Here is a 17,811-nt window from a genome sequence, read left to right as displayed (position 1 = left end):
CAGACCTCTTCATTGTGTATAGGGCAAGTAAACATAATTCATTAAAGCATACTGGAAACTTCCAGCTTCTTCCTTCGGCTCCATCATTGTTTCTTGCTCTAGAAAATTAGGAGGTTTGTTCCTCTATCTCTTCCATTTGTTCCCTGCCAGTATCACACTGTCTTTAGTAGATGTTTCAATAAATAATGAGTCATCCTTGAAAATTAAAGGCATGGAGAGACATGATTGCTTGTAAGAACATAAATGCCTTTCAAATCCTTGGCTGGGCCCATAACAGTTATGTAGATAGTTGCCATTACGCACTGAAAATCTCAACATAGCCTACTTACTCTGGAGAAACATGATAAGATTAGGATTTAAATATAGTAAACCCTCGAGTTACACAAATGCAACCCCTGCGTAACTTGAATTTTTGTGCAAGTCAAGGGGAGATGGGAACCAGGCATTTCCCCTGGGCTTGCAAGAGCCTGGAAACTGACCAGATCAGCAGGACTGGTCTTGTTTCCTGGCTCCCAGAGTGGCAGAGAGCCAGAAACCAGGGAGCAGCCTGGTTCCCATCTCCCTGCTGCTTTCCACTGTCTCCCAGCTCCCCTCTGCTTTCAGAGAGGGGTAACCGAGCAGGGCAGTAGCCCTGGTTTGTTTTGTGGCTCCAAGGAGCACAGGGGAGCCAGGCTGCTGCCTGGTTCCCAGTTCGCCACCACTCCAGAGACTCGGAAACCACTCCTGTCAGAGACAGCGGCTTGACTCTTGGCTACTGCCCTTGACCGCAGCAGCTGCTGTCCCTGACAGGAGCAGGAAACAGCTTCTTTCAGGGGTGGCAAGGGTCAGACTACCCCTGACAGGAGCTTTTTCCTGCTCCTGTCAGGGACTGCAGCCTGACTCACGGCTGCTGCCCCGACAGGAGTGGTTTCCTGTTCCTGTTGGGAGACAGTCCCATTAACTCAAGACACGTGCAACTTGATTGTGCATATTTTGAGGGTTTACTGTACCTAGTTAAGTGAAAATGCTGCAATACCTTCTTCCTTTAACGATTTTAGATTTATGATTGTTTTGCAGTCTGTTCTGGAGAAGATTGTGTGTGTGTGTGTGTGTGTGTGTGTGTGTGTGTGTGTGTGTAGATTTTTTTTCCACCCGTTTCACCACCTGTGAAGAGTACTTGATTTTGAGAAACTGTGGAGCCCTACAATTGTATATCTGATCTTTTTTGTGTGTTTTGCAGGCTGGAACTTGTTTGGCAGCCATTTGTGTGGCTCTGGGATGGATCTATAACTATGTCTCAAGTCAAGACAATGTCATTTTGCGTGCACTTCTGAATGTGGTAGGATAATAGTACTCTATGGGAAAAGTAACTATATCTGATTATGCTTTAACGTTTCGAGACAGATAAATCGAGTTCCATATAGGTTACTGCATTTGAGCTGTTTACGTTGGGACTGTAAAAGCTGAAGTCGTATATGAGCAGATTGACTTTTGTTAAAAGAAATGGTTTGCACTGCTATCCTTTATCCTTACTATTAAGCAGTGCTCCATGTGGTAGATGGAGATTGTGTATCAGTTACTGGCCGTATATATACTAGCCCCAAACTTTGAAATGGCCACACAAATGGCCATTTTGAAGTTTACTATTGAAGCTCTGAAATGCATATTCAGCGCTTCATTAGCATGTGGGAGGCTGCGGCACTTCGAAATTGATGCGGCTCGCTGCCGCGCGTCTCGTCCCAACGGGGCTCCTTTTTGAAAGGACTCCACGTACTTCGAAGTCCCCTTATTCCCATGAGCAGATGGGAATAAGGGGACTTCGAAGTAGGTGGGGTCCTTTTGAAAAGGAGCCCCGTCGGGATGAGCCACGCGGCGGCGAGGCGTGTCAATTTCAAAGTGCCGCGGCTGCCCGCATGCTAATGAAGCGCTGAATATGCATTTCAGCACTTCATTAGTAAACTTCGAAATGGCCATTTCGAAGTTTGGGACTAGTCTAGACAAGGCCACTGTGTGTGATGTTCTATTTGTATAGTTTGTAAAGCAGGGGAGGGGAGGCTTTTTTGGGTAGAGGGCCAATGATCCACATTAAAATTAGTCAGGGGCCACATAAAAGACGAGCAAAAGGAAAAAAAAACCCACATCTCTCATTCATATGGTGATGTGGCCTCTGACTGAGACCTGGCCTACAATAAGAATCAAAGTTGACTGCAGATACGCAGTTCTAGCCATGCAGTTAGCATAGAAGTGACATAGTAGGATTGACTTTGTTTCCTGGTGTAGATCGGGGCTCTTCAGGCTCATGCTACACTGTGGAGTACCAGGGTCTATGGCTGAGCCCCGAGGGACTGATTTTGCCATGTCTTGACTAACGCGGCAAAATTGAACTCCGGTGGATTGATCATGGTGTGTTTAACCCACAGGAAGTATGGACTTTGAGACACTTCACTCCCCTCTTGCTCCAGCGCAAGGGATGGGGGCGCAGAAAGGGGAGAGCTAAGGTTCTTGGTTTCCCCCAGGTATGGTGAACTCTTTTGGAGGCCCAGAGTGGGACCGAAAATGGCCTTCAGTTTACATTTTAATTTGCTGGAGAGTTGTTTGTGTGAAACCCCAGAGAAATGCACATGGACAGAGCAGTCTACCTGCATGGACGAGAGTGCAGGATCCTGGTGTAGGTTCCAGTTAATTAAGAAAAAAATCTTTAAAATGTCAAGTGTCAAGAGACTTGAGAAATATTATTTGACACATGAGTTTGTATTATCAGTGATAGAAGTGGGTAGAACGTCATAGAATTTTTTAAAGGGCATTGGCAATTAATTGTAGGCTGGGATATAAATTGTCAGACTAAGCTTTTATAAGACTGAACACTAGAAAATATTAGAAATCAAGAAAAATGCCAGTGGAAATACTTATTTTCAGATCAAAAAATGTATTTGAAATCTAAATACTGATACACTTGGAACCTGACAGTGAAAATGACTTAATAAATTATGCAGCCAAGGTAAGAGTAATGAAGAAATTTATGTTAGTTTAAATATTGACAAGTAAGTTGAACTTTTAAAAGCTTTCAGTTTCTCAAAGATTTTTGTTACACAGGAAAACAAGGTTTTTTTTTTTACATTTAAATTTATGGTGTTGCATTAATTTTGTTTCCTTCATAATGGTACTTTACTTTTCTCTGAACGCTGTCACAGAAGGAACATTTTGAATACTGAAGTTGCAAGATCTTTCTCATCGAGAGAACAGGAAAGATGTTGTGCTGGGGAAATGCATCTTTTGGACAGCTTGGACTGGGTGGAATTGATGAAGAAATTGTATTAGAACCCAGAAAAAGTGACTTTTTTCTGAATAAAAGGGTCCGAGATGTAGGTTGTGGACTCAGACACACTGTTTTTGTCCTGGATGATGGGACTGTGTATACATGTGGATGTAACGATCTAGGACAATTAGGGCATGAAAAATCTAGAAAGAGACCAGGTAAGTTAAAAATAACGGAGGGGATTTTGTGGGGGTGTTACATTTAACCTTACCACATTTAGAGCTCAGATCTGCAAACATATTTGCTTATCTTTCTGCATCTGATTAGTCCCAAGCACATGCATATTTGCAGGATGTGGGGGGGACTTTAAATATTTTTTTTGTAATTTTGAATTCTGTATTTCTGTTTTATTTTTAGATGGTAATATATTAAATCCTGTGAAGATACATAATTGCCCAGCTCAGCCTAATTAATTTCATTTTTATAAAATGTTACTATCACTTAGCTTCATTTTTCCTTTTTTAATTTCAGGCTATTATTACTTGTGAGTGACTTATTGGTTATATATAGGTACACATGATTATCATGTCATTTCTTAGACTTCACTTGTCTAGCTTGTGCAAATATTGTAAATGTTACAATTTTAATAGGGGATTTTAAAATATATATGTTATGTTAGTATGTGGTAGATCTGTAGACTTTAAGGCCAGAAAAGACCATTGTGATCATCTAGTCCAGGAATCAGGGAATCTATTTTTGGTCAGAGGCCACTGACCACAGAATAAATCAGTCAGGGGTCACATACACGTGAGAAGCAAAAACGACCCAAACTCACCATCATGTTCACCTTGCTGCACTCAAGCTCCACTCCAGCACCTAGTAGGACTGGGCTAGTAGATTTTGTGGAACCTGCCAGGTTCTGTCAAACAGTATGGTATGGGGGTCCACTTGACAGGTTTTCTTAGTTTATACATTTCAGTGTAACTCTAAGTTCTTTTGTGGTTTTTTTTTTTTTTTGACTCCTCATTTTGCCTGGTTCCAGTTGTCTGTCCTGCTTAGATTTTTCTGTGTATTTCCTAAATGTAAAATTTTTCATTATAACAAATCATTTTGTGTTGACTTCTGTTTCCCTAACAACATTGTATATTGTAATTTCAACTTTTTCCACAATGCTTGCCATTCTCCTCTGTTTGCTAGTACAGTTGGTACGTAATGCTACACATTTTTAGGGCACACTAAAATTTTAGTGACTAATATAGAGTCAGTGAATGCCATTGAAAATGGGGTAGGTTCAGAAGCTAAAATAGGGAAAGAACAAGTTAATTACTTAGACAAGTTAGATGTCATCAAGTCACCAACGGCTGATGAAATGCATCTTAGAATACTTACAGAATTGAGAAGCTATCAGAGAGCCATTAGCAATTATCTTTGAAAAGTCATGGAAGATGTGAGGGATTCCAGAAGATTGGAAAAGAGCACATGTAAGTTTTGTTCACACAAGCCCGTTCCTTTCGGAGTGGGTATGTTAATGAGTGAATTCGAAAGGTGCTAATGAGGTGCTGCCATAAATATGCAATGCCTCATTAGCATAATGGCGGCCGCAGCGATTCGAAAGCACAGCTTTCGAATTGTGTGCTGCCCATGGAGACTGGGACCTTTCGAAAGAACCCCCTCCAGTTTTCGAAAGCCCCTTCTTCCTAGCACCAGAAAGGTAAAACACCTTGTGGATGTGGGGGAAGTAGTAGATGTTGTATATCTAGATTTTAGTAAGGTGTTTGCATGAACAACTTCTTTAATACTAGGAAAATACATCCAAGATGGAGTTAATATTAGGTGGTATATAACTTGTTGGGTAACTGTTTCAAGCAAGTAGTTCTCAGTGGTTCCTGGTCATCCTGGAAGGGCGTAATATGTGGGGTTCCTCAGAGATCAGTTTGGGGACAGATTCTGTTCAGTCTCTTCACCAGTAATTTAGATAATGGCATAGAAAGTACACTTATGATACCAGATGATGATACCAAGCTTGCAGATGGTACCAAGCGAGTTGCAAGTACTGTAGAGGATAGGGTGAAAATTCAAAATGATCTGAACAAAATGGAGAAATAGTCTGAGGTAAATGGGATGCACTTCAATAAGGAAAAATGCAATGTACTCCACTTAGGAAGAAACAATCCATTACACACCTACAAAATGGGAAATGACTCCATTGGAAGGATTACTGTGGGAAGGGATCTCAGTGCAGAAGAGGTCATAGTTTGACCACAAGCTAAATATGAGTCAGCAGTCTGACACCTTTGGGGAAAAAAACCAAATATAATTCTGGGATGTATTTCCAGGAGTGTTGTAAGCAAGACATGAAAAGTAATTCTTCTACATTACTCTGCATCGATTAGGCCTCAGCTGGAGTATTGTGTCCAGTCATGGGCAGCACATTTCAGGAAAGATGTGGACAAACTGGAGAAGGTCCAGGAAAGAGCAACCAGAACATGACCTATGAGGGAAGATTGAAAGAATGAGTGGTTTTAGTCTGGAAAAGAGAAGATGGAGAGGGGGCATAACAGCTTTCAAGTATCTAAAAGGGTATTACAGGGAGGAGGGAGGAAAAATTAGAACAAGAAGCCATGGGTTTAAATTGCAACAACAGAGGTTTAAGTTAGAAAGTTTTTCCCTAATATAAAATTATCAGAGTAGTTAAGCACTGGAATACATGGCCTAGGGAAGTTATGAAATCTCTACATGGGAGATATTTAAGAGAAGGTTAGACAAATGCCCATCAGGGATGGTCAGTCAGTCAGAGATAAAGAGCCACGTGGATAGAGTGCAAAGAGCCACATATTGTCTATTTTCATCTATTCAGATAGATAAAAAAAAATTATATATTACGTGGCTCAGTACTCTCTCCCCCACCCCTAGTCCCTTGCTCAGACTCAATGCCAACGACTCTCAGGAGCCGCTGCCGCCACCACCACCGTGATTGCCATGCCCTTCTCTCACCAAGGCCTGGGGCATGTGCACAGAACAGTGGATGACACTCCTAGCATGCAGCTCTGAGTAGGAGTCACATTTAATTGCTAAAAGAACCACATTTGAGTCACGGATTAGCCATCCCCGATGTAGATTGTACCTGTTCCTGCCATGTGGACTTGTTGACCAGTAGGGGTTCCTTCCAGTTCTATGATTAAATTTTATATTCTAGACTGACCAAGTGGAACCCTGCTCTTTACAGTTTCACACTATATACAATGGGTGATTTATAGTTCTTTAGCCATGTATGTATTAACTTACAGTATATTTGCCTATATAATGTTATATTAACAAAGAGGAAGCCATGCTAGTCTATGCACTATCAAAACAAAAAGCAGTCAAGTAGCACTTTAACAACTAGCAAAATGGGGCATTCTGTCAATGACCTAAAGGTATGTGTGTTACTGAAAAGGAATTATCACACCGTTTTGGAAAGAGAAACATCTGAGCTGGCTTTTATATTCAAATTCGGCACATTAACGCATGGTTTAAATTGTGATGGGAACTTCCTGAGTCACTATAGGGGCTTGTCTGCATACTTGGCTCAATCTAATTCTTGACCTTCCCCCCCACCCCTCCACTCTCTGATTTGCTCACCTTGATTACCTTTTTCTGATTTGTCCTCCTTGCTTACTGTTTTTGGTTCTCTGTGCCTTAAATATTGAGTCTGGTCTGGTCTGGCTATGGTCTGAAGAAGTGGGTCTGTCCCACGAAAGCTCACCTAATAAACCATTTTGCTAGTTTTTAAAGTGCTACTTGACTGCTTTTTGTTTTGATAATGTTATATTAGTGCATCTGTTCTCAGACTGTGGTTTGAGACACCAAAGTGGGTTGTAATCCAGTTTAGTGGGGTTGCCAGGGCTGGTGTTTGTTAGCCGGTGGCCGGGTAATGTGCGGTGAGGTACCAACTATGCCCTTGTTATCATCCAAGTTTAAAACTACAAGAGCAGAGAGCTAGCATATCTGGGCCTCAATGAGGGCATCAAAGACTGTGCTGTCAGCAGCCATTTCCATGCCCTGTGTGCTCCTTGGTCGGGGGGGGGGGGCAACGAGCAAGCTGGCTTGTAAGGGGGAGACTTTGTCTGGCTACAGTGTTAGACTTGTGGGGGCTGAAGTGAAAGTCCAAGGCTGAAGTATTCTATAATGTTCCATAAATATTATCAAATGTAGTTTCTGCTACCCTGGATTCCTTTTTTTGACTGTTAGTTTTCCTTATGTCTTTTTCTTTAAAGGGGTCTTTAGATATTTTTAACTATCACATCTTAAAATATATGCCTTACCTGTACTAGTACTAGTACGATAATATATTATTGAAACATTGATAAAATACCTTTTACTATTAATTGGTTTTGGTTTTCTTTTAATTTTTGTTTGGAGAGTGACGAGCAAATCAGTTTCACTTTATGGTTCTCATGCAGTAATACAGTGCTGCAGCATTTGGGTTAAAGCTGGAATCCAGTCAACTGTTGTACTTGAAATTTCCAAATAGAATTTAAAATATATTAAATGAGCTTTGAAAACATTGCTTCTCTTTTAATGGGTTCTTTGTCTCTTCCATCACCTCCCAGAGTTTAGCCTGAAACCACTTAATGGTCTCCCATCAGCTGCTGTGATAGCTTATGTCCCCGTGCATTCTTTCTCAGTCTATAACTCATCCCAAGTTTATGAAAAACACTTCTTCAGGTTTTTTTTCTTCCTGACCTGCCCAGTTTCTGAAGTTTTGCTATTGTGTGCATGGGGATGTTGTTTATTTGACCTGCACAAATACACACTTTGAGTTGAGACAAACGTATCTGAAGATAGGCACATGGAGTATGGACAAACAAAAGGTTAAAATAAGGGACATACGTCCTTAAATATTTAATTCACTGCATGTTTTTCAGAAGTCCGTTTTGTGTCAAATTTAGCTTTTAGGTTCTCATTCTAACATGCGTCATGCATGTCTGCAGAAAACTGCCTGTTTGGAGTCCATTTCTGGATGGTGGCCTTGATCTGTAACCTGCCTTAGTATGCCTTCTTATTAAAGGACTTCTTGATACATTTGCTGTGCATTCTATTTCATAGAGCATCATATTGTAACAATATTTTAATCCTGATAACTGCCTTTAACTGCAAGAGGGAGGGAGGTTAGACTTAACTTGCTCTTGTTGAATTGTTAGGTTGATATTAAATTAAGGTATTGAGGCATGCCTTTAGATTCATTTTTCATGATGTTTCATTTAGTATCTTAGTATGTAATGGCAGGAAATGAAATTTTTGTGTTATTGTAATCTATTAGAACATAATTTCTTTTCTGTCTGGATTTTATAGAGCATGTTGGTGCCCTGGATGCCCAAAATATTGTAGCTGTTTCATGTGGAGAAGCCCACACACTAGCACTGAATGACAAGGGCCAAGTGTATTCTTGGGGTCTTGCTACTGATGGCCAGCTTGGCTTATCTGGAACAGAGGAGTGTATTAGAATACCCAGGTAAATAAATAAGCAATCAAAATATTTACTTGTATTTTTTAAAGTAAATTTGTGGCACTGAAAGATGCGTAAATGAAACTGGTGAAATTTTTCCATAATTGCGGAAATATTTGACAAACATTTTAAAATACAGACATTTACTTCATAGGTGTGGAATAGAAGTTTTTATGACTTCCTCCCTGGTTTTCAGTAGGTTTTTGCTAATAGGCACTCTTGATAGATTAATAGTTATGGAACAGAAAGTTAAACGTTTTAAAAGTACTAGATAAGTAGATGATACTATTCTGGTTTTAAAACAATTGTAACGAACTAACCTATTAGGATCTTGATGATTATTTTTTTTAAATAATCATATGGGTAAAGAAAAATGGATATGTTTGCAATTTGACTTGACTTACTTGACCTAAACCCTTCTACTTGGAGTGGAACATAGGTAATCTACAAGTCTTCTCTACTGTCTTGGGACAGAACTTCTGGCTGACTCCAGGAGTACCCCAGTTGTCCTCAGTCTCAGTAGATCTTCACCACGTTGTGCGAGGTCTTCCTTTTTTGCATTTTCTTTGTGGGTTCCATTTGAGAGCTTGATGGACTATTCTGGATGCTGGTTTTCTGACAGAGTGACCTAGCCATCCCCACTTTCTTTTGATTTGAGTGTCAAGTGGTTCTTGTCATACTCTGATCAGATCTTTATTCTAATTTAATCCCTGAAGTACTTAACTGAGTTGGAATAATATACCTTCTGATTATGGAATCAAAATATGTGTGGGATTTCTTTTTTCCTGAAAGGGGGTATGCTTGCTATGCCTTTTCACAAAATAGTCCTTTATTAACTTAAGAAGTATATTTGGTATACCATGTTATAGTCCAGTCAAGCAAATACTATAACACTTTAATAACCAAGAGCAGCAGCATTGAAATCAGTGAAATGTTGAAATTATGAGGGCAAGACTAAACAGCTCTGTGTTTTGCCCAATTGGATTCTTTATCACCACTGTCAAGTTGTTCTGGGGTGCAGTAGTGAAAGTACAGCAGTGCGCCTTGGTGCCACTCCAGTAAGAAGGTAACTAATCCTGGGGTGCTCTTCTGCATATGGAGGTGGTTTGGCACAGCACACTCCTAGCTGAGTTACTGCCAGCCCCAGGGGATCTCCTCCAGGCCAGCACTGATGGCCCTGCACGCCAGGCTAAGCAGCAGGCCAATAGGGAGATTAAAGGGGCTGGCTGAGGGTGTGCTGTAAGGTGTGTGTGCATTCCCAGGCAGGTTTCTGTTTGGGTGTCCATGTATAGGCTTGCTGAAGCAGGGGGAAAACAAAGTTAATTGCCCCACAGGGCCTGGCAATTTAAAGTGGCCTGGGGCTCCTGGCTGCTGCAATAGCTGTGGTGTTGACAGCCGGAGCATGGGTGGCATGCTGTGGACAGGGAGTGGGAGGAGGAGGAGGGAGCTGCCCAGGTGTTCTTGAGGGCTGGCTGTCCTGCCTCTGCCACTTCTGGGAGCATGGAGCCAGCCCATGCTGGCACACCTTGCTGATGGGCCTGCTGAGGCTTTTGGCTTGCCTGTCCTAGCCTGTGCTATCCCCCTCACCATGCTAATTGGGTGTCAGACAGTGCACCAGCCTGGTAACCCAGCTGCAGTTGGGACTGCCTCAGGGGCTTGGTCTACACTTAGAGAATCTAGGGCCACAATTGCAAGTGTAGATCAGCTGTGCCACTTTAGCACTTAGTGAAGATGCTATCTTTGCAGATGAGAGAATGTCTCCTGGTACAGTAGGTACTCCAGCTGCCCAAGACACAAGTAGCTATATCAGCCAGAGTAACCCTTCTGTAAACATAGCTTTGTCTGGAGTGAGGATTAGGTGTAAGAACTGTTGCTCAGGAGTATGGTTTTTTCAAAACCCAGGGACAACGTAGTTATAGTGCCATAAGTTTGTAGTATATCCCAAAGCTAATAAACTTATGGAGGACTACAGCGCAAACACTTTGGCTAGCGCTATACTATAGCCCTAGCTCGAAATGAGTTATGCAATTTGCGTCGTGCAAATTGTGTAACTTATATCAAGACATCTCATTCTGAACCCCGGGGCAGGCAACACTACACTAAAGTTCAAAGTAAGTGCTGCTTTTGAACTTACAGGACCGAAATATCACACTCAAAAGCTTCATGGTTTCTATTTTGAGATACAAATATATCTTGAAATAGAAATAATACTGTAGCCCTAGTCTTAGTGTAAACTTATAGTAGGGGGTGTAGATACTATACCAGAGATTACTATATGCAGCATTGTACAAGCATTTTATCAATTCTAGAAACATTCATATCAATTTAACATATATAGTAACAATAGTAATACCCAGGTAAGCTAACCAGCTTCCAGCTGTGTTGAGAACTAAAATCCTTGGCATGGGTTAGCATCTGGTCCGCCAGTATCACAGTCACAGCACAAGCTTGAAACAAAATGTTATGACAGATTTCATACATCTTCATAGACACTCAAGTTTTTTAGTAAGATTCTCAGGTGACATTCTGGTTCCGCTAAGGGCACTTTCAGAGTTCTCTTTGATGGCAGTGGTGTGAGGATTTAACTGTCACATTCAAATCTATGTGATTTAAAGAAAAAATTTTTGATCCTTGCAAACCCACTGGAATTATTTGGGAGCCAAAATTCATATTAACATGGTGCAGAATAACACATTTTTAAGATTCTGTTAGACCTAGGAGGAACTTGTGCAGTTCCTTTTCAGGTAGATAACATACTTGTGCCCCTGTAACAACAACAAAATCCTAATTCTATGAGTTTCTACTAGCCAGAGATTTGGTTTAATATTTTATACTTTTGCAAATTAAATTAAAAGGTGTTTTATAATATTTAAAATAGGGTTAGCTTTCCTTTTGTTCAAAGATTTAACTTGCATTTCTATTGAGAAATTGCCAATGAATTAATTTGTATTTAGTCATCCGTCAGTGGTTGTACTCCTTTGTAATGCCAAGATCTGGCATTCTAATTTTTTCTGCTTTTAATTTCCATAGAAATATTAAAAGCTTATCAGATATTCAAGTAATGCAAGTTGCCTGTGGTTACGATCACTCGCTTGCGCTCTCAAAAGGTAAGTAAAGTTGTTTTGCAGTATTTATGTAAATTCCTATTAAGTAATTAAAAATGTTTTTTACAGAATTTTTTCCAAAGAAGGAACCACATTTTAAAAGAGATTCCCCCAGGGTACCTTTGACACTGTGCCAAATTTCACCTCCTAAAGCCTTAGCTATGTTAATTCTGTTATATAAAGGAACACACTGAATTTTTTGCAGACATGTATAGATATGCACAGTGTAGTGCAAGTTGTCCCATTGATTTCAATGTCATTCATGTTCGTATTCTTTCAGTTGTCTTGAATTGAGTCGTGCCTGCTTTGCTAGTGGTGTTTGTAAAGTATATGATAATTAGCTGATTGGTTCCTACAATTTACAGAATCCACTGAAATTCTGAGCTTGATATTTAAAAGAGCAGCCTTTTTTGTGCCTGTTTGGCATGTGAAAATTAAATGTACTAATGTGTAAGCACTTGTTCCTGTTTGAAAATTAGGACTCACAATTATTAACTTTCATAAGGTCTCTGAAGAACATATTTATGCAGACATTTGTGGAACTCCCAGAGAATCAAATTTCACCTTTATAGTGCCTGTCTATTCAGTATTACAGAATATTACTAGTTTACACTAGTTTACAGCATTGTCTTTGGGGCTTTTTTGGTAGATGCATCTGTAGGCTATTTTTTTCTTTTAGTGCTGCACTTGTCAACTGAAGCTTATTATGAAATTATTTGAATACCTTGTATGGATTAGTCTAATGTTTAATTATTTGGAAGACCATGAAATTTGTCAGTTTTGTTAAAGGGAGTGTGTACACCTTTAAATAACATTTAGTCTGTTGATCTTGCTTCATCTTAATGTTTTTTCTCTTTAATAGGAAGTGAAGTTTATTCCTGGGGACAGAATAAATATGGCCAACTGGGTATAGGCTATGAATTTAAAAAGCAGACTTCACCCCAGCTGATTAAATCTTTAGTGGGAATTCCTTTTGCACAAATTGCAGCTGGTGGAGCACATAGTTTTGCACTGACTCTTTCTGGAGCCATTTTTGGATGGGGACGCAACAAATTTGGTCAGCTTGGTCTTAATGATGAAAATGGTGAGTAGTTGTTACTTCAGAATACTCCAGAAGTTTTTATTTGTGGCTCAACCTTGTACTCAATGTCCTGGAATAATTTTCAAATTGGAATTCTTGTCAGCGTCATTGTCTTTCAGACTCCAGGGAGTGTAGGAGAGCTGGGGACCAGGTGGCAGCCTGGCTCCTGGTTCCCCTCCACTTGCAGGAGCCAGGAAACTGACCAGTACATTGCCAGTCCATTTCCTTGCTCTAGCTGGTGGGGATCTGGGAACTAGGCTGCTGCTCTGGGAGCCAGGTGCAGCTTCTCCCCAGCATCCCCCAGCTGGGACAAGTCACACTGGGCAGACAGCTGCAACAACATGCTGCCGTGGCTGCCACCTGGCTTCCCCCATATGGGAAAGCCAGGTGGGCAGACAGCTGCAGAGCAATTTCCAGTTGTGCTTAACTTTCGTTAGGCAAGTTAAGTGCATCTTGAAGTCATGTATTTTGGGGGCTTAGTGTATTAAATTTCCTCAAGTTTCAGGGGATTGTAGTTTTGCAAGTCACACGGCATAGATATACATGCAGTAGAACACCAAGTTACACACACTCAAGTGCATGAATCTCAGGATAATGTGACTGAGTGGTGGGGGACTGGTGCCTGACTCCAGGCCACCCACCGCTCAGGGGAGCTGGGAAACTGACCAGTGCAGCAGCGCTGGTCAGTTTTCTGGCTCTCCAGGCATCTGGGAGGCAGGCGGTAGCTCCCGACCACTCACAGGAGTGGGTAAACTGATCAGTGCTGCTGCACTGTTCAGGTTCCTGCCTCCGCTGTGTGTTGTGTCCCCCTGTCATGTCGTGACCTCCCCACCCCCGGACAGGTGCTTTGAAACCACTCCTGTCAGGAGTGGCAGTCTGATTCTCTTGCCATCCCTGACAGCAGTTTCCCCTCTCCTGTCAGGGGTGGTGAGAGAGTCAGACTGCCACCCCAACAGGAGCGGTTTCACAGCTTCTGTCAGGAGCAGCATCCTGACTCTTGGCTGGTGCCACTGGCAGGAACTGGGACACTGACCACTGCTGCGTGGCTCACAGCTCCTGCCACTTGCAGGATACGGGAAACAGGCCAGCACTGCTGCACTGGTCAGTTTCCTGGCTCCCCCAAGTTATGGGAAATTTGATTTCTGTGGGGTTGCGATCAAGTCTTGCCATTTGATATGAAGGATGTACCTCAGGCATCTGTTCATGAATATATGTAGCATATGATTTGAAGACTTGCTATAGTGCCAGTTCTCGCATGTATATAAGAGCACGCTCTTCACATTTGTGTTGAAGAGCTGTAGTTTTGTCTTCACAGACATTATTTGTGATTAGCTTGGGGATAACAGCCCTATCAGTAAAAAGCAAAAGTTACAGAAACATCTACAAAAACCTTACAAAAGTGTGATACAACTTAAATGTAATTCTGAATTAATAGTTTTAAATAAGATTGGAGTCCTTTTTAGTGAGAAAATTAGAAAGGCTCAAACTGGGTCAGTGGTTGAGTTACACAGTGGAAAATGAAAAATGACATTGTCATTTCATAGTCTTGGTAGATGCTCTTTAGATCCTGGCACTGATAAAGTATATGTTTTTAATGAATAGGAAATTATTTTTAAATGACTTTATACAATTTTAAGTATACATTAGAAGTATTGAACAAATATTTGCTAATTTTCACATGTGCAATTAGATATTTTATTCTGTTATATCTCCAGGACGATTAACTTCTGTATACAAAACTAATATGGGCCGTGTCTGCACTAGCCAAAAATGGCCATTTCGAAGTTTACCAAGGAAGCGCTGAAATACACATTCAGCACTTCACTAGCATGTGGGCGGCCATGGTACTTCGAAATTGACGCAGGTCGCTGCCGCGCGGCTCCTTTCTAAAGGACCCCGGCAACTTCAAAGTCCCCTTATTCCTATGAACAGATGGGAATAAGGGGACTTCGAAGTAGCCGGGGTCCTTTAGAAAGAAGCCACGTCTGGACGAGCCGCGTCAATTTTGAAGTGCTGCGGCTGCCCACATGCTCATGAGGTGCTGAATGTGTATTTCAGCGCTTCATTAGTAAACTTCGAAATGGCCATTTACATGGCCATTTCAAAGTTTTTGGCTAGTGTAGACGTAGCCATGAACTCTTAACATACCCTGTTACTAGAACATTATTTCATGGGCTGTGTATAAACGTTTTTTAAACGGCTGAAGTATGCAAATTCAATGTAATTTATTTCTGTACATTTTTAAGAAGTTGACTTTTCACCATCTAAAACATACATGTTGGATAGTCTCTCTCACATTGTCCAAGCTAGATCTTATATACTGCATTGTATTTCATGATTTGTGGACTAACGTTCATGATCCAGCGCATTTAATTTTAAGGAGTATAATGCTTTGCTTGTGAAAATTCAGGAAGAATATTTTTATTATGTTTCTTTGTACTTCTCACTTTTGTGTTCTTTACTTGATTTTTGAATCTTTTAGATGAATAAATTTGGGCTCAGAGATCAATAATTTTGAAAATTAAATCTGGAGGCAGAGCTCTTTTGATGTAACTTTTTTGTTCAAAACACATGTTAAATGTACTGACATCCTAGCATGACCAAGTTTTTATTTGGTTTTATTAAAACTTTCAGACAGGTATGTTCCTAATCTTCTGAAGTCACTAAGATCTCAGAAAATTATTCACATCTGTTGTGGAGAAGATCATACTGCTGCTCTTACAAAGGTACCGTACATAAAAGCACCATCTGATTTGGTAAATTTTAGGCACTTTGTATATCAGTAATTAATGCGCTTTTTAAAAGCGTCTAAGGCTGTGTCTACACTACAAAAGTAACTTCAAAGTTGCTTCCTTTGAAGTACAACTTTGAAGTAAGCAACTTCAAGATTGAGCATCTACACCTACTCTACTTTGAAGTTAAGCTTCAAAGTAGGGTACTACTCCATTCCTGGGAATGGAGTAAGGACTTCAAAGTTGGGCTCCCTACTTAGAAGTTAACCTTGAAGTAAGGGAGAATGTGTGTAGACTCTGTGCTGGCTACTTCGAAGTAGTGCCTAACTTCAAAGTTAGTTCCTAGTGTAGGTGCACCCTAAATATAGTATTTGTGTTTCTTACAAGTTGGATGAATAAAATATGGCTGTGAAATCATAATGCTAATAAGAGAAAGAGTAAACATTTAAATAAAGTTCCATATTCTTGTAAGTTACATAAACCATGTCTGTAGTATAGTTACTACAGCGACACAGCTGTGGTGCTGTAGTGTTATAATGTAAACACTTCCTGCAGTAATGGAAGAGGTTTTTACACAGCCATGAATGCTGTAGTGAAGTCAGTCTAACTTATAAGCATAGACCAGATTTCAGTAAGATGTGTCAGCTTCATTAAAGATGATTTCGTAAGCTTTTATTAAGAATACTTCGTGACAAAAGTTTTGTTTTTATGTCATTATGTAAACTGTGTGATAGTTGAGGTTTATAATGTTTGAATTCTAGTGCAGGCAAACACCGATTATCTGACCCCTGCTTATCCAACGTTCCATTTTTATCTTGAGGTGGTATCAAATGAAACGGAATATTGGATAACGGGGAATGTTGAGGGGTGGGTATTGGATAATATCCCTGGGCAATCTGCAGCCCCATCAAGGCCGGCTGGGGCTACCTGCCTGAAGCTGGCTGGGGCTCTGTGCTCTGCGCTGGTGGTGGGGATGGCTGCCTGCCTGGGGCAGCAAAGGCTGTCTGCCAGGGAGATGGCGAGGGGGCTGGAGGCAACTCCACACGCCAGGGAGCCATCCCTGGGGAGCCACTCTGTGGTGGCTGGCATCCTGCATCCCACCCCAGAGAGCTTGTCTGCAAGCTCTTCAGAATGGGCCTATGTAGTCCCCTTCTGCACCCCCCAGCAACTCCCCACCGTATCCGTGATAATATGATATTTTCAGGTATCTGACCATCAGTTGGTTCCGGTTATTTTGGATAACCAGGGTTTTAATGTACGTGCATAAACTTATGAGCTGAATGGTTTTACTTTGCTTGCCTTGCCATAAAATTTTCACTGACCAGATTAATTAAAAATTAGGTTATATAGTCATGAAAGAAATGCCCTTTTGTGAGGCGGTCTTAGTTTTATGTCATTGTAGCTCAATCTGATACAGATACGAATATCTGGACTACAATAAAATTCAAGTGTGAACACCTGATATTGTAACTTACTCTTACTCCTCAGTTGGTGTTTTTAAATGTTATGTATTGTAGTCTTGCACTTGTATTTTGTGTAAATTAGTTTATAGAAAACATTCAAATAATAGAAGTCTCTGCCAAATTATAGTAAAAGATGTCTAATAAAGACCATTTGTGAACAAATATTATCTTGTAGTTTGTAAACCAAATATTTGCGCTACTGAATATTACTACTGTTACTTATTGTGCAAGTTGAGATATGCATAGCATAAACAAAGTAGTGACCAGTGAGCTATGTTTGCTTTTTTTCTTTAAGGCATTGTTAGTAAGATTGTTAAATCAGATTTACGAGAAATTTAAATTAACACTATCCCTTTAATTAAAAAGTGAATGGATTAAGACCTGTTAATTTACAGTAAATATTAAGATAAACGTGATTTTTCTGTCGCCCATTCTAGTCCAAGAGTTCCTCTGAGTGGTATTCATTTCAAAATTAGGGTCTAAGGCAATGTCTACATAAGTGGCTTTTGCTGGGGAAAAAACGCAGTGTGTCTACACAGCAAATGCACTTCATTGACAGTTTCTCAGCAAAACCTGGCACATCCACTGGCAGCCTTATACCTCTTCCTGTTCAGGTATAATGTCTCTCTCAACAGTGTTCTGTCGACAAAACAGCTATGTAGATGTTCCGGAGCTCTTTTGCCTACAGAAAGGGCTTCCGTTTCACTG

At 40.7% G+C, this 17,811-nt stretch overlaps 1 protein-coding gene across 5 annotated transcripts in view; it reads left to right on the top strand.

Moving 5' to 3' along the window:
- HERC4 (HECT and RLD domain containing E3 ubiquitin protein ligase 4) overlaps window positions 1-17,811 on the top strand; it is a 76,441-nt gene that overhangs the window by 1,205 nt on the left and 57,425 nt on the right. For 3 of the 5 annotated variants that reach the window (XM_075000202.1, XM_075000203.1, XM_075000206.1), the window contains exons 2-7: window positions 1,220-1,318; window positions 3,171-3,453; window positions 8,570-8,729; window positions 11,754-11,830; window positions 12,690-12,911; window positions 15,543-15,634. In XM_075000202.1, coding sequence (XP_074856303.1) covers window positions 3,228-3,453; window positions 8,570-8,729; window positions 11,754-11,830; window positions 12,690-12,911; window positions 15,543-15,634 — 777 coding nt within the window. In that variant the 5' untranslated portion in view covers window positions 1,220-1,318; window positions 3,171-3,227. Of the gene's footprint in view, window positions 1-1,219; window positions 1,346-2,433; window positions 2,496-3,170; window positions 3,454-8,569; window positions 8,730-11,753; window positions 11,831-12,689; window positions 12,912-15,542; window positions 15,635-17,811 lie in introns of those variants that run through there. The other 2 variants (XM_075000204.1, XM_075000205.1) reach the window with 2 other exon arrangements.

Source organism: Carettochelys insculpta, chromosome 7, assembly GCF_033958435.1.
Source record: "Carettochelys insculpta isolate YL-2023 chromosome 7, ASM3395843v1, whole genome shotgun sequence".
NCBI lineage: Eukaryota > Metazoa > Chordata > Testudines > Carettochelyidae > Carettochelys > Carettochelys insculpta.
This window is presented reverse-complemented; position numbering and strand designations above follow the sequence as displayed.